The sequence below is a fragment of the Pseudoliparis swirei genome, chromosome 4, assembly GCF_029220125.1.
Source record: "Pseudoliparis swirei isolate HS2019 ecotype Mariana Trench chromosome 4, NWPU_hadal_v1, whole genome shotgun sequence".
Taxonomy (NCBI): domain Eukaryota; kingdom Metazoa; phylum Chordata; class Actinopteri; order Perciformes; family Liparidae; genus Pseudoliparis; species Pseudoliparis swirei.
The window spans coordinates 4,270,723-4,290,969 of NC_079391.1; the positions used below are offsets into that span (position 1 = coordinate 4,270,723).

The window sequence follows — 20,247 nt, forward strand, 5'->3', positions numbered from 1 at the left end:
AAATGGTTCTTTAAAGAACCCTTGTTTGTAAGGTTCTTTTTGGAACCGTAAATGGTGGATTAAAGAACCATTTTTTGAAGGTCCTTTCAAGAACTATTTAAGGAAATGGTTCTTTAAAGAACCCTTTTTTGTGAGGTTCTTTGTGGAACCAGAAATGGTGCCTTAAAGAACCTTGTGTTGAAGGTTCTTTAGACACCTTTAAAGGTTAATTGAAGAACTCTTTAAGGAAATGGTTCTTTACAGAACCCTGGTTTGAAAAGTTCTTTGTGGAACCATAAATGGTTCTTCTATGGCATCCCTCTGAAGAACCATTCCCGGTTCCAGATGCCACCTCCATGTTTCTGTGCGCTGTGTTACAAGTCGACTTGTAAACAGCCATGACTGGTTAGAGCGGTTTCCTCTCCCGCTCTATCTCTGTGTGCCGGTTGGTGGATGTGGGGATGCTGAGACGAGGCTGCACCAGGAGGAGGAGGAGGAAGAGGAGGAGGAGGAGGAGGAAGAGGAGGAGGAGGAGGAGGAAGAGGAGGAGGAGGAGGCCGGTCTTTGTCTGCTCCGGGAAGGCAGAGGGTTCCAGCTGGCTCCTTGCTATGTGTGCACAAGTCAGTGTGGGTCCCTCAGCACTCATTGCAGGAGGCGAGCTGCTTGATTGATTGGGATGAACACCCCCCCCCCCCACCCCTCCTCCCCTTTCTTTCCCACCTCCTCCTCCTCCTCCTCTTTCTTTCCCACCTCCTCCTCCTCCTTTTGCCTGTTCTTGCTCAGGGAGCACATGTGCCTCTCCTCCTTTCCCCCCCTCCATGGACCTGCTTCTTAATTACACACGTGCATTAACACAGTCATGCATACACGTCTGTGCATGTGGATAAACAAAGGTGCATTCACACACACACACACACACACACACACACACACACACACACACACACACACACACACACACACACACACACACACACACACACACACACACACACACACACAAACACAGGTTTGAGAGAGCCCTCCAAACACACGAGGATATCTAGGACCAGAGTGTGGATGTTGCACAATGAGAAGGTTCTCGACGGAACATGTGTGTGTGTGTATGTTTGTGTGTGTGTGTGTGTGTGCGTGTGGATGCGGCGCGTGCTCATTAAAAAACGACCATGCAGTGTGTCTGCGGCACATCGGGTTCATGTGGGGCAACACGTTCACATTTGCAGTCATTACAGAGAACTGCTTAGCCAGATTATTCTCCGCACACTTCGCGTCAGATAGAGAGAGAGAGAGAGAGAGAGAGAGATAGAGAGAGAGAGATAGAGAGAGAGGGCGCCTGGGGTAATGCATATTTTGTGACATATTTGGTATTGCACGTGCTTCTACTGACGCATTGGCTTCATATGCCCCCCCCCCCCCCCCTTCCAAGTCTTCGTGGAGTTGACCCACAAGAAGGCAGCAGTGTGTGTGTGTGTGTGTGTGTGGGGGCGTTAGAACCACCGACCGCTTCTCAGGACTCCGGCGGCAACCAGCCAGCCAGTGTCTGGTGAACGTGCGTGTGCGCAGGCGCGCGCGCGTGTCTCTGCCTCTGTGTGCGCGCGCGCGTGTGTGTGTGTGTGCGGACCAGCAGCGAACACACACACACACACACACTTAACATTCGTTCGCAACATGGCGTTGAAGCGCCGAGAGACACGGCGGCTCTCCCCGGACTAGTGAAATCTTCTTGGGGAAAGCCAAGAGGGGAACCGGGGGGGGGGTTTAACCAAAAAGAGACCGGAAGAGAGAGAGAGAGAGAGAGAGAGTCCGTTACGCACCGGCGGGGGAGACAATAGCGGATTCCAGCATATGCATGTCGCTATAACGGTATCGCTGGTCGGAGCCCGTAGACGCGCCGCGCCGCCCCCCCGGTGGAGACCGAGAGGCTGCACATGGCGGTGGACAGAACGATTTGGCTGTTCTGTCTTCTCTCGCTGTGTTGTGGTCCTACGGAGCAAGGTAACGCGCTCGCGCGCACACTTCAATGATTCTGCATGTGTTTAGCGACGGGGGGGGGGGGGTTCTCTCTTTCCAGCGTGCGCGAGGCAGCGGGCCACTCGTGTTACACCCGAAGTGCAGTTCACAACAACCCGCCGAAAGAGTGTCTCGCCCTCCCGGTGGTTCCGCGGCTCACCTCACGTGGCCGCTCCGGTTTCGGTCGAACGTGTTCCCATCTTTTATTAATTTTGTGTAATTTTTGTGTAATTTCTTCTTCTTCTTTTTTCTTTCTTTTTTTAACTTCACGTGTGACTACGTCGCTGCACGCCCACGCGCGCGCGCGCCCGGCGTTGCGAAGTTGCAGCACGAAAAGTGCCCGAAGAGCAGAGCTCTGAATGGGGCCACAGGGGGCGGCCAGAGGGCTCCGAACCCACCGGGGGGGGGGGGGGGGGGAGTTTCCCTATCCAACATATTATGGGATGGTGGCTCATTATACACAGAGACATGTGGGCTCAGCCTCGGTGTTTAATACCACTGGATAACACACATTCTTAAATTGTTTTATTATAATTTAATAACCGACTATGTGTGTGTGTGTGTGTGTGTGTGTGTGTGTGTGGCCGCTGGCTCTGGAAGTTGATTGAGAGGATTTTTGTGGACAAGAGTGATATGGTGTCATCCAAAAGGACGTCGTCATCTCTACATCGCCGGCAGGATGATGGTTGAAGGTGCCCGGTGGCTCCGGGCTGCAGGGGGACGACTAGTGGTGGAAACACCGACCTCAGGATTTACATGACAAAGACCTGTGGAGAAAAGCAGCAGCGGCCGTTGAAATGTAAAAGCAGTGAAGCCGGCCATGCTTTTATTTTGTCAGTGAGGATGCCCAACGTGTGTGTTGATGATCCACAGTGTGTGTCACCTACATGGTGTTAGTAGATCCATAGGGAGTGGATCAGGGCTAACTAGAAACTAGTCGTCATCAGACGGTGTCTGGAAGGAAGAAAAATGGAGAAAACGTATATTATTCATCTTTTATTTATTTAAAAAGCATCAACAGGTTGGTGTGTGTGTGTGTGAGACACACACCTCTTGAGGTGTATCTTATAAAAAAAAAAAAAGAGATCTCCAAGAGGTGGCGTTCGTGTTTCAGGCCGAGCAAATGTTTTGACTTAACCCTCCTGTTACCTTAGGGTCAATTTGACCCCATTCAATGTTTAATGTCGGTGTTCTTTAGGGTCAATTTGACCCCAGGCTGTTTTTCACTGTGTCAAACATATAAGAAATATCAACTTTTTTATATATTTAAAGGGCTATTTAGGTAGTCAACAAACAAACATAAAGTACCTCACACTTAAACTTGGAAAACAATATTAATTCTAATAATTTTCTGGAGGTTTTAATTGCTGGGGTCAAATTGACCCCGAGGGTAAAATATGTTAGTAAATGTAAAGATAACAGGAGGGTTAACTTCTGGACACAAGACACAACTTACCGTTTACAGGGTGTCTCGTTGCGAGAGCGGAGCAGGAGCTAGCGGCGGGAGCAGGAGCGGCGGCGGCAGCTAGCAGCCCAGCGCTGCTGGCGGCTAGTCTCGCGACACATAGAGGATGGGACCCGGTCTGGGGGCCCTTTTAAGAAGGTAGCCCCCCGATGAAGATAGAGCCGGCGGACGGAGCAAAATCGTTTAGGTTCCGTGCAGAAAATGAATCGGCAACTATAAAAAAAAAAGAAAATGTGAATCGCTTCAGTTATTTTCATGCAGAAATGACAAAAAAACGTTCTGTGTCTCCATCTTCTCACGTCGTGTGATTATTTACCACATGTCGCCTCATTTGCTTTCTGACCTTCAATTTATATGTGAACTAGAATGGGCACTCGGTGGAGTGCATACCTTCGCATATCACAAGATTGGGCATTGAATTATGAACATTTTGGCATTAGTTGCATGCCAATTGGACAAAATTGGTAAAAAAAGAGTTTGACCTTTCCATGACCTTGACCTTGACCTTTGACCCGATTGATCCCAAAATCTAATCAAATGGTCCCCGGATAATAACCAATCATCCCACCAAAGTTCATGCAATTCAAGAACATTTTGACCTGTTCATGACCTTTGACCTTGACCTTTGACCCGATCGATCCCAAAATCTAATCAACTGGTCCCCGGATAATAAACAATCATCCCACCAAATTTCATGCGATTCGGTTCAATACTTTTTGAGTTCTGCGAAAGATTTTGACCTGTTCATGACCTTTGACCCGATCGATCCCAAAATCTAATCAACTGGTCCCCGGATAATAAACAATCATCCCACCAAATTTCATGCGATTCGGTTCAATACTTTTTGAGTTCTGCGAAAGATTTTGACCTGTTCATGACCGTTGACCTTTGACCTTTGACCCAATCGATCCCAAAATCTAATCAACTGGTCCCCGGATAATAAACAATCATCCCACCAAATTTCATGCGATTCGGTTCAATACTTTTTGAGTTTTGCGAATAACACGCATACAAATAAATAAATAAATAAATACACGGCGATCAAAACATAACCTTCCGGCATTTTCAATGCGAAGGTTATGGAGGACTCAAAATGACTTAAGTATAAATAAATAAATAAATGAATGCATGAATAAATATAGGAATAAATGAATAAATGCTTAAATAAATGTATAAATAAATAAATAAATGCTTAAATAAATGTATAAATAAATAAATAAATACAGGAATGAATAAATATAAGTTATAAATCAACAGGACATCATTAAATAAATATATTTCTACATTTCTGTATTTCTTCATTTATTTATATCTCTATTTATGTGTCCACACGTATTTCTTCATTTATTTATGTGTGACATTTATGTGTCCGTATATTCAAATGAGCTGGGGCGGTCCGAACCTCATTGTTAAACAGGATTGGTCAAATCAGGGAGCAAGACAGAAGTAATCGATCCCTAGCACTTGGACCTGTAGACGAACAGCGTGTATTATGCATTCTTGTCTGTACATTCTAAATACTACTGTTGTTGAGTCACGGAATGTAATTTAAGGATGTTTTCAGTCGAGAAGTTAGTAGTTTAAGCATCAAATCTGTGGTCGGTTTATCGAGATTCAGCCTAATAAGGATATGCGACGGAGATTTGAGGTTCTGCTCATGGTCCTTTGCGCTCCGGCGCGGCGCTCAGCACGCTGTGTGGCCGCCGAGAGAAGCCTGATCTCGGCAGGACTTTTTGAAATGCTCCGCTGGCTCTGACTTCTCCGTAGCGGCTAAACATGAGATATAATTAGGTTTTGGAGGATCTAAAGAGCACAACGAGTTTATTATTTATTAAAAGATAAAGTTACGTCAATTTGACTGAGATTCATAACTTCATATTGTAGCGACCCTGGGTCAGGATGGAAAGCTACGAGACGTTTTATAGTTATTTCCGTTTATTCGGGAACAAGTACCAGGCTGCTGTGGGCGGAGTATACGCCAAACGACAGTGAACACAGCAACACATTCTACTCCACTGTAAAGTATTTTACAGTGAATAATTGGAGTAAATTCATGAACAAGAACAGTTGCTGTGGTGACGTCACACGACCAGAAAGACCGTCCTGCGTCCTCGAGAGTCTGGAGTCCCAAGACCAGAATCCAAAAGAACACGAGTCTGTACTCAGTGTACTTGGAATTGATAAACGGCTGAAGTCAAAAAGCTGTCTTGGCTAACTTCTGCTAACGGTGAGCTGAGCGAGCTTCAGCTTCATGTGCCAGGCAGAAATAGTAGAGCACAACACACCAGGTGCATCACACTCCTGTGACCAATCATGCTTTAGACAGAGGTTCGGACAGCCCAGCTCATTTGAATATACGGACACGTAAATGTCACACATAAATAAATGAAGAAATACGTGTGGACACATAAATAGATAAATAAATAAATGTAGAAATACAGAAATGTAGAAATATATTGATTTAATGATGTCCTGTTGATTTATAACTTATATTTATTCATTCCTGTATTTATTTATTTATTTATACATTTATTTAAGCATTTATTTATACATTTATTTATTTATTTATACATTTATTTAAGAATGTATCTATTTATTTATACATTTATTTATTTATTTATACATTTATTTAAGAATTTATTTATTTATTTATACATTTATTTAAGCATTTATTTATTTATTCCCATATTTATTCATGCATTTATTTATTTATACTTAAGTCATTTTGAGTCCTCCATAGAAGGTAACTAAGAGAATAATTAAATTAGAAATGTATTGTTTGAGTCACAGCTCCACTTTGAATTGCCACCTTAATTGCTGTGGATCATGGAACTGGATTACATGTATATCTTAAAATCTGAACATTTCCTGATCTGAGATCAGATGCTGTTGGAACCTTTTGATGACCTGTAGCCGGTACCTGTGACGTCCACCACTTCCTACGGAACGTGTCACACGCAAAGACGACACACACTGTTTCAAAGGGCCTCGTGTTAGGGAGCTGTATTCGCTGGCATGTAGCAAATGGGCTACAACTGCATGTGGTTGAGCATCCCTGCATGGGATGCACAATGTGATGCACAATGTGATGCACAACGTGATGCACAATGTGATGGACACTGATGCACAACGTGATGCGCAATTGGATGCACAATGTGATGCAGAATGGGATGCACAACGCGATGCAAAATGTGAATCAGAATTTGATGCACACTGGGATGCAGTATGGGATGCAGAATGTGATGCATAACATGATGCAGAATGTGTTGCACAACGTGATGCACAATGGGATGCAGAATGTGATGCACAACATGATGCAGAATGTGTTGCAGAATGTGTTGCACAACGTGATGCACAATGGGATGCAGATGCACAATGTGATGCAGAATGTGATGCACAATGGGATGCACAATGTGATGCACAACGCGATGCAAAATGTGATGCACAATGGGATGCACAACGGGATGCACAATGTGATGCACAACGCGATGCAAAATGTGATGCAAAATGTGATGCACAATGTGATGCACAATGTGATGCACAATATGATGCACAATGTGATGAACAACGCGATGCAAAATGCGATGCACAACGGGATGCACAATGTGATGCATAATGGGATGCACAATGGGATGCAGATGCACAATGTGTTGCAGATGCACAATGTGATGCAAATGCACACTATGATGCACAACGGGATGCACAATGGGATGCAGATGCACAATGTGATGCAAATGCACACTATGATGCACAACGGGATGCACAATATGATGCACAATGCTGACGAATGTCCCTTGCATCCTTAAAGATGAACGTTGTACTGTAATGTTGTTGGCGGGTGTTGCCTCGCTCTCCGTAACACACACACACACACACACACACACACACACACACACACACACACACACACACACACACACACACACACACACACACACACACACACACACACACACACACACACACACACACTGCTCCCCGCAGCCCTTTGGCTCACCCATCAGGCGGCGCGGTTGTGTTTAGTGCACTCCATTACGCGTCGGTTTAGTGTAGCGCTGCATTATTTAAGTAATTTTTTTTACCATCACTGACCACTTTCTCGTTCTCTCGTGAGTCTGCAGATTCGTTCGGTTGCCGCGACTCTCGCATGACGTCGTCTCTCAGGAATCTCTACGGCGGTCAAATTAATATACCAGAAAGTCCACAGTACTTCTGCACATCCATAAAGACACCACCTCTGTCTGATGTGTACGGTAATTGCATCAGGAGGCCCATTATTCATTGTTCAATTATGCATGTATAGGACTTAGAAGGGAGGCAGCTCGAGGAACGGCTGCTTGACTTCCATCTGATAGAACGGCAGAAGGTCAGAGGATAGAATTTATACAGAGTTAGATTACCGCGGCCCGCAGACTCCGGTAGAGACCGTAAGGAATCACTCCCCTCCGGATCCTCGTGACAGGAGAGCGAGTGCCACACTCGGGGCGATCGCATCCCGATGATGAAATCTCATGCAGGTAAATGGCGGTCGTGATGGAGATCGTCTGAGATAAGAGCCGAGTGGAAATTGATTTATTCGCCCCCTGCCGCCGCCGTGAGATTCATCATTGAAAGTTGTTTTCAAAAAACGGTTTGGACGTTTCGTCGGCCTCGGGATTTATCGAACATTTCAATAAGAAAGAAATGACGAAAAGAACGTTAAAGAAATCGTAAACTAAACATCCGCTTTTAGACCTCGGGGAAGTGTCGTCTGTACGCACCTCGCTTCAGAGGAGAGGTCACATGCGGGCCTCTCGTCAAACCCGGACTCAGCGTCAGAAATACAGGAGGGCAAAGGTCAAAACTGCCCCTCAGAAATATCATTTTGCCCCTGATATCACTAGGAGAGGCAACAAATGCCCCCATAATTTCGATAATTTACTAGCATTTTGTTTTTGTTCTTTGTTGTGTCTGTCCCAGCTGTATTGTCTGTACTAGGTAGGTAAAAATAAAGAAATAAATAAAAATAATTAAATATATATATAAAAAATTGTAATTGTTAATAGTTGTTTTAATTTTTTGAATTATAAATAACCACAAATAAATAAGAATAACATTGAATATGATTGTCTGATTTATGTTTTATGTTTGTTCAAAAAAATCTAAGAAAACACTTTGAATCTGTAGACTACTGCCTAATAGTCTTATTATTGCCTAATAGTCTTATTATTGCCTAATAGTCTTATTAATTCAATTCAATTCAGTTTATTTGTATAGCCAAATTTCATAAATTACAAATTTGTCTCGGAGTGCTTTACAATCTGTACACATAGACATCCCTGCCCCGAAACCTCACATCGGACCAGGAAAAACTCCCAAATAACCCTTCAGGGGGGAAAAATGGTAGAAACCTTCAGGAGAGCAACAGAGGAGGATCCCTCTCCAGGATGGACAGAACAATAGATGTCATGTGACCAGAAGGACAGATTTAGAGTTTAAATACATTCAATGAATATGACAGAGTGGATGAATAGTTCATAGTAGGCATATATTATTGCCTAATAGTCTTATTATTGCCTAATAGTCTTATTATCGCCATTTCTATGACAATTGGTCACGTAAGCCTAAATAAGTATATTTATCATTTTTGAACAAAGGTTAAATGTTATTTCACAAGTTTAAAAAAAGTGCCCCCAATTTCTTTTTAAATGTGCCTGAATTTCAGTCAGTGGGGGGAAAAATTGCCCCCCAAAAAATCTGTAAATGTCCTCCCCTGACCGGACTGCAGCATCATGCATGTTGGCTTCACTGAGTCATCACAGCACGTTGTTATCCGCCATTAAGACCCGTAAACAAGTCACTAAGGTGTGTGTGTGTGTGTGTGTTCCTCTGCCATGTATGTGGGATATTTACCTAAAACAAAAGATAACGAGAACGGGCACTCGGTAGAGCGCATACCTTCGCAAATCACAAGATTGGGCATTGCATTATATATGTATATGTATATAATATACATATGTATATAATTATATTTATACATATGTATGTATATATATATATTATATATATACATACATATGTGTTATAGACAAATAATTCTTCAAATAGGCTAGGATAAATAAATAAAAATACAGCTTTAATTTCACGGAGGAAAATACGATTACTAGGAAGAAGCCAATATGCTGACGTGAGTCGACCCCCCCCCCCCCCCCCCGGCCGCCACTCCCTTTACGCTCCACAGTTATTTATGGACATAATATAAAGAAACATCTGCATCACTCCAAGACTTTATGAGCAAATTAATCGTGTAATTGTAACGCCTTTGGCCTTTAAAAAATATATATGCACGTGTAAAATGTAAACAGTTGGGACGCAGCGCAACACCCTGTGATTCCACCGGGAGCAGCGCAGGGTGATATGCATTGATTTAAAGGACACGCACTTCACATTAATTTATCTCCCCGTACCGAGTGCCATCCATCCTTTAAACTGCTTATTCTGCATTTCGGGGCCCATGAAACCACGGCGTCTGCAGATGCAGAGAGAACTCCCGCCCGCCACGTGGAAAGCCACTTGGCTGCCACCGCGCACGTCGACTCTCACACATCCCGGTGGCATCGTAGATCAAACACGCTTAACCGGGGAGAAGAAACTCAGCGGGAGCATTTCTTAAGAGCACTTTGTGTTCTTAGGGGTCGCAAATTCATCAAATTCATTGAAAACAACACACATTGAGTGAGTGTAGGGCTCTTATTTTGAAATACTGTCTTGCCTCCCGATGCTTCTGGCTTCCTCCAGCTGCATCGTGACCCTTAAGGTGCGTTCACACCAAAAGCGAAGCGATTTTTCTCGTCGCCCAAAGCGCGTGAGTTTACTCGCTCGACCGTTCACCGTGTTCTCACCATAAGCGTCGAGACGCTCCGCGAGGGGCGGGGCTTATCTCCGTGTCTCATCTCCGTAAAGACCGTTATCATTTCCTTCATCCACCACGGAATAACTAACCACTAGTTCTGCTTTATACTTGTTGTGGACATCCCACACACTAACGCCCTCGTGTTTGGGTTGATGACATCACCCGTAGGCTCACTCAGCTCGGACACTTTCACCGATGAAGTTACTGTTACGTCTGAAAGACTTCCGCTTCCAGCTACGAGAGCGGAACACGAGAGCTGATTGGCCCGGGTTGCGAGATGACCGCCTCAAAGTTGAAATATTTCAACTCGGGGCGAAAATTGCGCCGCTGAAAACGCGTCGCCGTGGAAAATATCTCGTCTATCGCAGCCACACGCGTCTGTACGTTGACTTTACATGGGATTCGGTCGCGCGAAAAAATAGTTTCGCTGTTGGTGTGAACGCACCTTTACGTCGTACGTTGTGATGATCCAGAGAATCTCATCTCCTCTGATCGAGGCAGATTAAGACCCTTTAAGGGCATTAGAAACAATTTGTGAACACTTTATTGACATAATCGTCTTTAAATTGGATGCGGCTGCTTATTTACATCAGCGACGAAGCAATATCATCATTCTGTCCAGCCAAGTTCAATATTCACTTTTTTTGTTGCTCAGTTTTTGGTCTCTACCGACTCCTCACAGGATGAATATCTTCCTTTTCGAGGCTAAATGCTTCGGTTTGTTTCCCGACTAGCCCCCTGTCGTGTTGTCTCTGATCTTTAGCATGCGGCCTCCTGCTGTGCATGAAACAATGAAACAGGTTGAAATAGAGTCTGATTGCTGTAAAGGTCAAATATATCAAGCTTTTTTACTTATTTCTGTCCTTTTCACCAAAGAAAACCTTTTTGCTCACATGTTCCAGGGTTTAAGAAGCCAGAATAAACCCGACTGATCTTTATTGCCAGTGTTTTTTTATTTTTTATAAGCCCCGATGGCGTTTTCATCTGGCTGTGCGTTTGATTTATTATCACATTGTGAGAATTAAACTGAATAACATTCAGCAGCCCGGGAATTAACGAGGCGAGAAAAGTCAGGAGAACCGTTAAAAAGGAGAATCTGCAGATATATTATTGTGTCTGCATTAATTGTTTATCGTCGTTTCCCCCTCCCCCGTGGTAACTTGTAATGTTACACAGAAAAAATACATTTATAATGTAGACTGGTGGAAATAATGTGTACTTTGGATACGTCTATAGATACAATTAAGATAAATGTCCAACTAAAAGTTTTGAACATTTGAAAAAAGTTTGAATTGTCACCCAGTTTAGCAAAAGTGAATACTATGATGACCTTTCAAAATAAAAGTATCCAAATCACCATTTATCCAATTTTTTTATGAATCTGTAGATAAATGTAAGAGACATTTCCAACCACATGTTTTGAGCATTTGATCACAGTGTCACCCAGTTTAGTAAAAGTGAATACAATGATGACCCTTCAAAATAAAAGTCTCCAAATCACCATTTATCCACATTTTTGATGAATCTGTAGGTAAAAGTAAGATACATTTCCAACCACACGTTTTGAGCATTTGAACAGTGTCACCCAGTTTAGTAAAAGTGAATACAATGACGACCCTTCAAAGTAAATGTCTCCAAATCACTAGCATTTGCTCACATGGTCTTAGGATCACAGATACCTTTTTTTTTTTAGCTCACTTTTACATCACCTCAGACGACTATTTAATAGGATTTTGGCTCTGAGGAGGATTTTAAATGACATTATTTTATTGTGAAATTGACATATAACTACGTTATACAATCGAACAACGCAGTGTCTGCTTAAGGCAAAAAGCATTCCTCCAATATTCTCAGGTCGTCTCTCGGCAGCTCGTTTCATACGCAGTTAATAACACAGCTGCAGGAAACCTACTGCTGGGTGACCCCGTGCAGCGCGGGGGGGGGGGGCGACGCGTTGCTTTTTTGAGTCAACCATTTATTCCACTCGCTGCCCGATGGCACCGCGGGGCAAAGTCCACTCTCCGGCTAAAATAAAGTTACACAATAGGTCGCGTTTTCGGCTTCGGCGCGGTGTCATGTGATTATTTTGGAATATCGTGTAGGATCACTAAAAAGAAAGTGTCAACGAGGTTATTTGTCGTGGAGTTAAAGCAATTTCCCCCCCCCCCCCGCAAATTACACAAAGCTTTGTTTTTTTTTCTTCAACTTTGCTTCCGTTTACTTCCGTTACGTCGTCTTTGAGCCGAGGACGACCGAACGCTGCCGACATGCGTGTGTTGATCAGTTATTGATTGTGGAAAAGGTCACAGAAGATAGTAACTCAAACCTGTGGGATGATAACAAGAGCATTCATCCGTCTCATCATAGAGGCAGAACAGTTCAATAGGAAGTGGAGCGAGAGCTTTGAGTATCAACAAGCGCTTCCTTTCCTTTCCTTTCCTTTCCTTCAGACACTGTCTAACATCTACAGCAGAAACACGAGCATCCCACGTTACACCGTGTCCTGTCGGTCCAATACTCCCGTCTACCAGTTTTCCCTGCTCAGCGACACACCCGCTGAGGAGCACACCCTGGTTATCGGGAGCTCTATAGTCAGGAACGTGAAAATAGCGAAGCCACGGACCAGAGTCGTGTGCCTCCCGGGGGCCAGAGCGGGCGACGTGGAGTCTTGTTTGAAGCTGCTGGCTAAGGATAAGCGGAGATACAGTCAGATTGTAATACACGCCGGTGGTAATGACGCCCGAGCCCGCCGCTCGGAACTCACTAAAATTAATGTGGAATCGGTGTGTGCTTATGCCAAGACGTTGTCGGACACCGTAATTTTCTCTGGCCCTCTCCCAAATTTGCAGACAGACGAATTGTATAGCCGAATGTCGTCTTTCAACCGCTGGCTGTCGAGGTGGTGCCCAGCGAATAATGTGGGCTACGAGACAACTGGAAGACTTTCTGGGAAAACCTGATCTGATGAGGAGAGACGGCATTCATCCCACGTTGGACGGAGCGTCTCATTTCTGCGAATATGACCAAGTTGATCACCGGACTTAATCTATGACAACCCAGGGTTCAGATCAGGAACCGGGAGCAGAGTTGTAGTTTAACACCCTTCTCTGCTCTTCCATTCGAGCAGTTACCCACCCTTGACTTTAGAGTAGAGACTGTGTCTGTCCCACGGCCACTTCAATTAAATAAATCAAAAGTAAGCAGAAGAGGAGTCGTACACAATAACCTTATACAAGTTAACACAATTATTTCAGCAGTGCAACAAAATAGGTCTATTAAATGTGGTCTCCTAAATATTCGATCTCTGTCATCTAAAGCTGTGTTACTGAATGATTTAATATCAGATAATCACATTGATTTATGTTGCCTAACTGAAACCTGGCTGAGCCATGAAGAATATGTCTGCCTGAATGAATCGACTCCTCCAAGTCATATTAATACTCACATTCCTCGAGGCACCGGTCGAGGAGGTGGAGTAGCAGCCATCTTTGAATCGAGCCTATTAATTAATCCTCAACCAAAATTACACTACACCTCATTTGAAAGCCTTGTTCTTAGTCTTTCACATCCAACCTGGAAAACACTACAGCCAATTCGATTTGTGATTCTGTACCGCCACCAGGTCCATATTCAGAGTTTATATCTGAATTCTCAGAATTTATATCAAGTTTGGTTCTTAAAACCGATAAAGTTATTATTGTTGGAGATTTTAATATCCATGTGGATGTTGATAATGATTGCCTTAGTGCTGCATTCATCTCCTTGTTGGACTCGATTGGCTTCTGTCAGAGAGTACAGAAACCCACTCACAGCTTTGGCCACACGCTTGATCTTGTTCTTACTTATGGCGTTGACATTGAGCATTTGAACGCCTTCCCACAGAATCCTCTTCTGTCAGACCACAACCTCATAACTTTTGAATTTATACTACCGGAGTGTACTCCGTTAGTCAAAAGTTTCTACACTAGATGTCTAACTGATAGTGCTGTAGCTAAATTTAAAGAAGCGATTCCTTCTGTATTTGATTCGATACCACGCCTCAATATAACAGAGGACTCCTGGTCTAACTTTAGTCCGTCCCAGATTGATCATCTTGTTGACAGTGCCATAGGCTCTCTGAGAATGACACTGGACTCGATAGCCCTCTGAAGAAGAAGACAGTGAGGAAGAGGAGGTTTGCTCCTGGTATAACCCTCAGACCCGCAAACTGAAGCAACGTCACGAAAGCTTGAACGCATATGGCGTTCAACTAATCTCAAGAATCCCGCTTAGTTTGGCGAGATAGTCTTAAAACATATAAGAAGGCCCTCCGTAATGCCAGAGCAGCCTATTACTCATCAATAATAGAAAAATAAAACAACCCCAGGTTTCTCTTCAGCACTGTAGCCAGGCTGACAGAGAGTCACAGCTCTGTGGAGCCGAGCATTCCTATAAACCTTAGTGGTAATGACTTTATGAACTTCTTTAATGAAAAGATTTTAACTATTAGGACAAGATTAATAATCTCTTGCCCATAACCAGTGCCAATCTGTCCTCAAGTGGAATGGCCTTGGAAACCGCTGTATGCCCTGGTGTATATTTGAGGATTTTCTCCTATCAACCGTGACCAATTATTTTCAACGGTTTTACTTCAACACGCCTACCTGTCTCTTGGACCCCATCCCGACGAGGCTGCTTAAAGACGTTTTGCCTTTAATTGGCGGCTCTCTATTAGATATTATCAATGTGTCTCTGCTAACAGGCCACGTACCACACTCCTTCAAGGTGGCTGTTATTAAACCTCTCCTGAAGAAGCCCACTCTGGATCCAGAGGTATTGGCTAACTACAGACCGATCTCTAACCTCCCTTCCTCTCCAAGATCCTTGAGAAAGTGGTCGCAAATCAGTTGTGCGACTTTCTACATCATAATAGTTTATTTGAGAAATTTCAATCAGGATTTAGAAAACACCACAGCACCGAGACGGCACTGGTGAAAATTACAAATGACCTCTTAATGGCAGCAGATAAAGGACTCTCTCTGTCCTGGTCTTGTTAGACCTTAGTGCTGCATTCGACACCATTGACCATGACATCCTGTTACAGAGACTGGAGCAGTCGATTGGCATTTCAGGCACGGCACTAATTTGGTTTAAATCCTATTTATCAGATCGATCTCAGTTTGTATTTGTAAACGATGACGCCGATAACCACCAACGTTAATCACGGAGTTCCACAAGGTTCTGTGCTTGGACCAATTTTATTTACCTTATACATGCTTCCTTTGGGCAATATTATCAGGAAACACTCCATAAACTTTCATTGTTATGCAGGTGACACTCAACTATATTTATCGAAAAAACCAGAGGAGAGCAACCAACTCTGTAAAATTCAAGCATGTCTTAAAGACATAAAACATGGATGACCTGCAACTTCTTGATGTTAAACTCAGACAAAACCAAGTAATTTTAATCGGCCCTGAGCACCTCAGAGATCAATTATCTGGTGATGTGGATTCTGTAGACGGCATTGCCCTGGCATCCAACACCACTGTAAAGAATCTTGGCGTTATCTTTGATCGACTTGTCCTTTAACTCCCACGTAAAGCAAATCTCAAGGACTGCATTCTTTCATCTACGTAATATTTCAAAAATCAGGCACATCTTGTCTCAAAAGATGCAGAAAAATTGGTTCACGCGTTCGTTACTTCGAGACTGGATTACTGCAACTCCTTATTAGCAGGCTGCTCTAATAAATCTCTTAGGTCCCTCCAGTTGATCCAGAATGCTGCAGCTCGTGTTCTCACTAAAACTAAGAAAAGAGATCACATCACTCCTGCACTAGCTGCTCTGCACTGGCTCCCAGTAAAATCAAGAATCACTTTTAAAATTCTTCTCTTAACCTACAAAGCCTTGATTGGTGATGCTCCATCATATCTTAAGGAGCTTGTCGTACCATATTGCCCCACTAGAGAGCTACGCTCACTAAATGCGGACTACTTGTAGTTCCTAGAGTCTTAAAAGTAGAATGGGAGCCAGAGCCTTTAGTTATCAAGCTCCTCTTTTATGGAACCAGCTTCCAATTTCAGTCTGGGAGGCAGACACAGTCACCTCGTTTAAGAGTAGACTTAAGACCTTCCTCTTTGACAGAGCTTATAGTTAGGGCTGAATCAGGTTTGCCCTGGTCCAGCCCTTGATATGCTGCTATAGGCTTATAGCTGCCGGGGACGTTTTAGGATGCACTGAGTACCTATCTCCTCTTTTTTCTCTCCTTAAGGATGAATTTTCATCTCTCAATCACACGTTACTAACTCTGCTTTCTCCCAGGAAGTCCTTTTGACTTTACGTCTCATGGGGTCATCGGACCCTATGAGACGGCATAGATCCTATCTGCCTGATGGATCGTCTGGGTCGTGGAATTCCTGCTCATGACTACGCCACTGTCCTGTTGAGACTCCGCCCACTCCTCCTCCCCACCGCCATCTGCCTGATGGATCGTGGAGGTCTCCATCGTGGAATATGCCTACTATGAACTATTCATACACTCTGTCATATTCATTGAATGTATTTTAACTCTAAATCTGTCCTTCTGTACACATTACATCTATTGCATCTGTCCATCCTAGGAGAGGGATCCTCCTCTGTTGCTCTCCTCCAGGTTTCTTCCCTTTTTTTCCCCCTGAAGGGTTATTTGGGAGTTTTTCCTGGTCCGATGTGAGGTTTTGGGGCAGGGATGTCTATGTGTACAGATTGTAAAGCACTCCGAGACAAATTTGTAATTTGTGAAATTGGGCTATACAAATAAACTGAATTGAATTGAATTGAATTATTGGCCTCCATCGGTTATCCAAATACGGGGAAGAAATTCTGGCTCTGAAATTTTAAATGTCCCTTTAAAGCTTGTGTTTTTTTTAGGGCTGTGAAACGATTACAATTTTTAATCGGGTTAATCACAGGTTTTTGTGGATTAATCATGATTAATCACATATTACCGATATTCTCGGTATATTTTGTGAGAACATAGAGATTTATGACAAAAGACGGATATATACATTTATACATTCTTCTATACAATGGTGCTGCAACTCAGCAGTTATCTAGCAGTTTTCTTCCATATGGAACATTAATACATCTTCATCCTAAACAGAATGTTTAACCCTCCTGTTACCTTTCGGGTCAATTTGACCCCATTCAATGTTTAATGTCGGTGTTCTTTGGGGTCAATTTGACCCCAGGCTGTTTTTCACTGTGTCAAACATATAAGAAATATCAACTTTTTTATTTATTTAAAGGACTATTTAGGTAGTCAACAAACAAACATAAAGTACCTCACACTTAAACTTGGGAAGCAATATTCATTCTAATAATTTTCTGGAGGTTTTAATTGTTGGGGTCAAATTGACCCCGAGGGTAAAATATGTTAGTAAATGTAAAGGTAACAGGAGGGTTAAACAGAGCATGTTTCTCTTGTTTGTCAACCATTAACTCCACCATGATACAATCTAAAGGCCTCTAGTCTTCCTCTAGCAGCTGCTGAGGCAAACTGACTGTGTGGGTTTTCTTCATGAACTGGGCCGTGATGAAAGGGACGGTGGGGACACCGCTGCAAAGCTGAAACCTCACCGGCCCGGACAGATGGACAGATTGACAAGTGACTTTTGTTTTGCTCGGTCCCGATGCGCGCACGGAGCTCTGTGGCGCGAGACGGAGATCGATAAGTGTTAACGCAACGCGAAGAGACAGAAATGACATGCTGCTGTGGAGATACGATCAACAACAGACGTTTAGTTTAATAAAAGAACAAAGACGTGCTCTAGAGAACATGTCAGGGGGCGGGCCAATCTCTTTAATGTCATGCGATCTACCGACACTACGCGCGATCGACTGGCAGGTCGCGATCGACGTGTTGAGACCCTGATCTACAGGAAGTAAAAGTCGTAACAAGGTTTCCGGAGGTGAACCTGCAGAAGGATCATTACCGATGAACAGACCGTCTGCATGAGAGCGGACAGAGTTCAGATTGAAGTGGTGTATTGGAAGCTCATTTTGCAAGTGACTTTTTTTTCGTCCCGACGACCAACAACAGACGGATTGGAAGCTCATTCTGCGCATGCGTTAAATGCGTTAAAAAAAAAAACTAGTTAAACCTGTAATTGAATTAACTGAGTTAACGCGTTATTTTTCACAGCACTAGTTTTTTTGTGATGTCTTTCGGAAGTCATCCTTCATTCTACAGCTTCCAGTACTTGGTATCAGGACTAAAAAAGGTCACGGGTCCAGTTCTCAGTCAAATATGCGTCTTTGAGACGTCCGAACGCTGCCGACATGCGTGTGTTGATAAGTTATTGATTGTGAGACAGTTAGTAACTGAAACCTGTGGGATGATAACAAGAGCATTCATCCGTCTCATCATAGAGGCATTTGAGTAGCAACAAGCCTTTCCTTTCCTTCTGGCTCAGAAAGGTAAAATGTCCCTTTAAAGCTTGTGTTTTTTGTGGTGTCTTTCGGAGGTCATCCTTCATTCTACAGCTATCAGGACTAAAAAGGTCACGGGTCCAGTTTCCAGTCAAATATGCGTCTTTGAGACGTCCAACAATGCTGACATCAGCATTGTTGGACGTCTCAAAGACGCATATTCTATTGGCCTCCATCGGTCAAGAAATTCTGGCTCCGAAATGTAAAATGTCCGTTTAAAGCTTGTGTCTTGTTGTGGTGTCTTTCGGAGGTCATCCTTCATGCTGCATCTCCCCATATACACATCAAAGTGGTATCAGGACTAAAAAAAGGTCCCGGGTCCAGCTTCCAGTCCACGACGCTGCGTGTAGAAGCCGAGGCCTCTCCCTGTAACTCACCACCGGCCAACAGAGAGCGGCAAAATGACAAATACATGTCGAAATAACCATTAGACAAATGTCACATAGAGCTGAATAAACAGCCCCTCCGGGAAGCTGAACTTCCCTTTTTCCACTTTCGGAAAGTGGAGTCCTCCTCCTCCTCCTCCTCCTCCTCCTCCTCCGGTCCCCTAAGAGTCGACCTCTCCGTGTCTCCTCCCTGACTCCGGTGTTATCTGTGGGCTCATGTGCAGAGTGTGTTGGTCTTGTTGTGTCTACGGCTGTCGGCCAGCTGCTCCGCCTCCCGCCCGGCGGCAGCGACAGAATATTAAACATCGGCTTTGCGGAGCGACGTCCGCGCGGCCCGTCGACCGCTCGCACGAGCCGGCGTTACGTCAGGGCGCCGCGGCTCTGAGGGACCGATGAAGAGGAACAGATGAGGAGGAGGAGGGGGAGACATCGGGCTCATCCTCACCTTCCTGTCCGAGATTAGAGAGATCTCGTCTTCATGACTTTATGTTATTGCGTTTCCTCTGTCGTTGATGAGTTACACCTCTGGACTCCTTCTAGTCCATGTTTACTCAAGACAACATGATGCCACCCTTCTTCTGCTGTGAGCATCTCTCTCTCCCTTTCTCTGCCTCTCTCTCTCCCTCTCTCTCCTCCATATGTCTCCCTCTCTCCCTTTCTCTCTCCCCTTCTCCCTCTCTCTCTCTCTCTCTCTCTGTCTCTCTTTCTCTCCATCCTCCTCTTTCTCTCCCTATCTCTCCCTCTATCTCTCTCCCCCCCCTCTCTCTCCCTTTCTCTGCCTCTCTCTCTCTCCCTTCTCCCTCTCTCCTTCTCCATATGTCTCCCACCCTCCCTTTCTCTCTCTCTCTCTCTCTCTCCCTCTACCTCTTTCCCTCCCTCTCTCTCTCCATCCTCCTCTTTCTCTCCCTATATCTCTCACCCCCCTCTCCATCTCTCTCCCTCCCTCCCCCTCTCTATCTATCTCTCCCTCCCTCCCTCCCTCTCTATATCCTCCTCTATCTCTCCCTCTATCTCTCCCTCCCTCCCTCCCTCTCTATCCTCCTCTTTCTCTCCCTATATCTCTC

General features: G+C 44.1%; 1 protein-coding gene across 2 annotated transcripts in view; it reads left to right on the forward strand.

The window, feature by feature from the left end:
- The first annotated feature begins 1,498 nt into the window (after window positions 1-1,498).
- igdcc4 (immunoglobulin superfamily, DCC subclass, member 4) overlaps window positions 1,499-20,247 on the forward strand; it is an 81,197-nt gene continuing 62,448 nt past the window's right edge. The window contains exon 1 of one of the 2 annotated variants that reach the window (XM_056413664.1): window positions 1,499-1,974. In XM_056413664.1, coding sequence (XP_056269639.1) covers window positions 1,908-1,974 — 67 coding nt within the window. In that variant the 5' untranslated portion in view covers window positions 1,499-1,907. The remainder of the gene's footprint in view (window positions 1,975-20,247) is intronic. The other variant, XM_056413666.1, reaches the window with a different exon arrangement.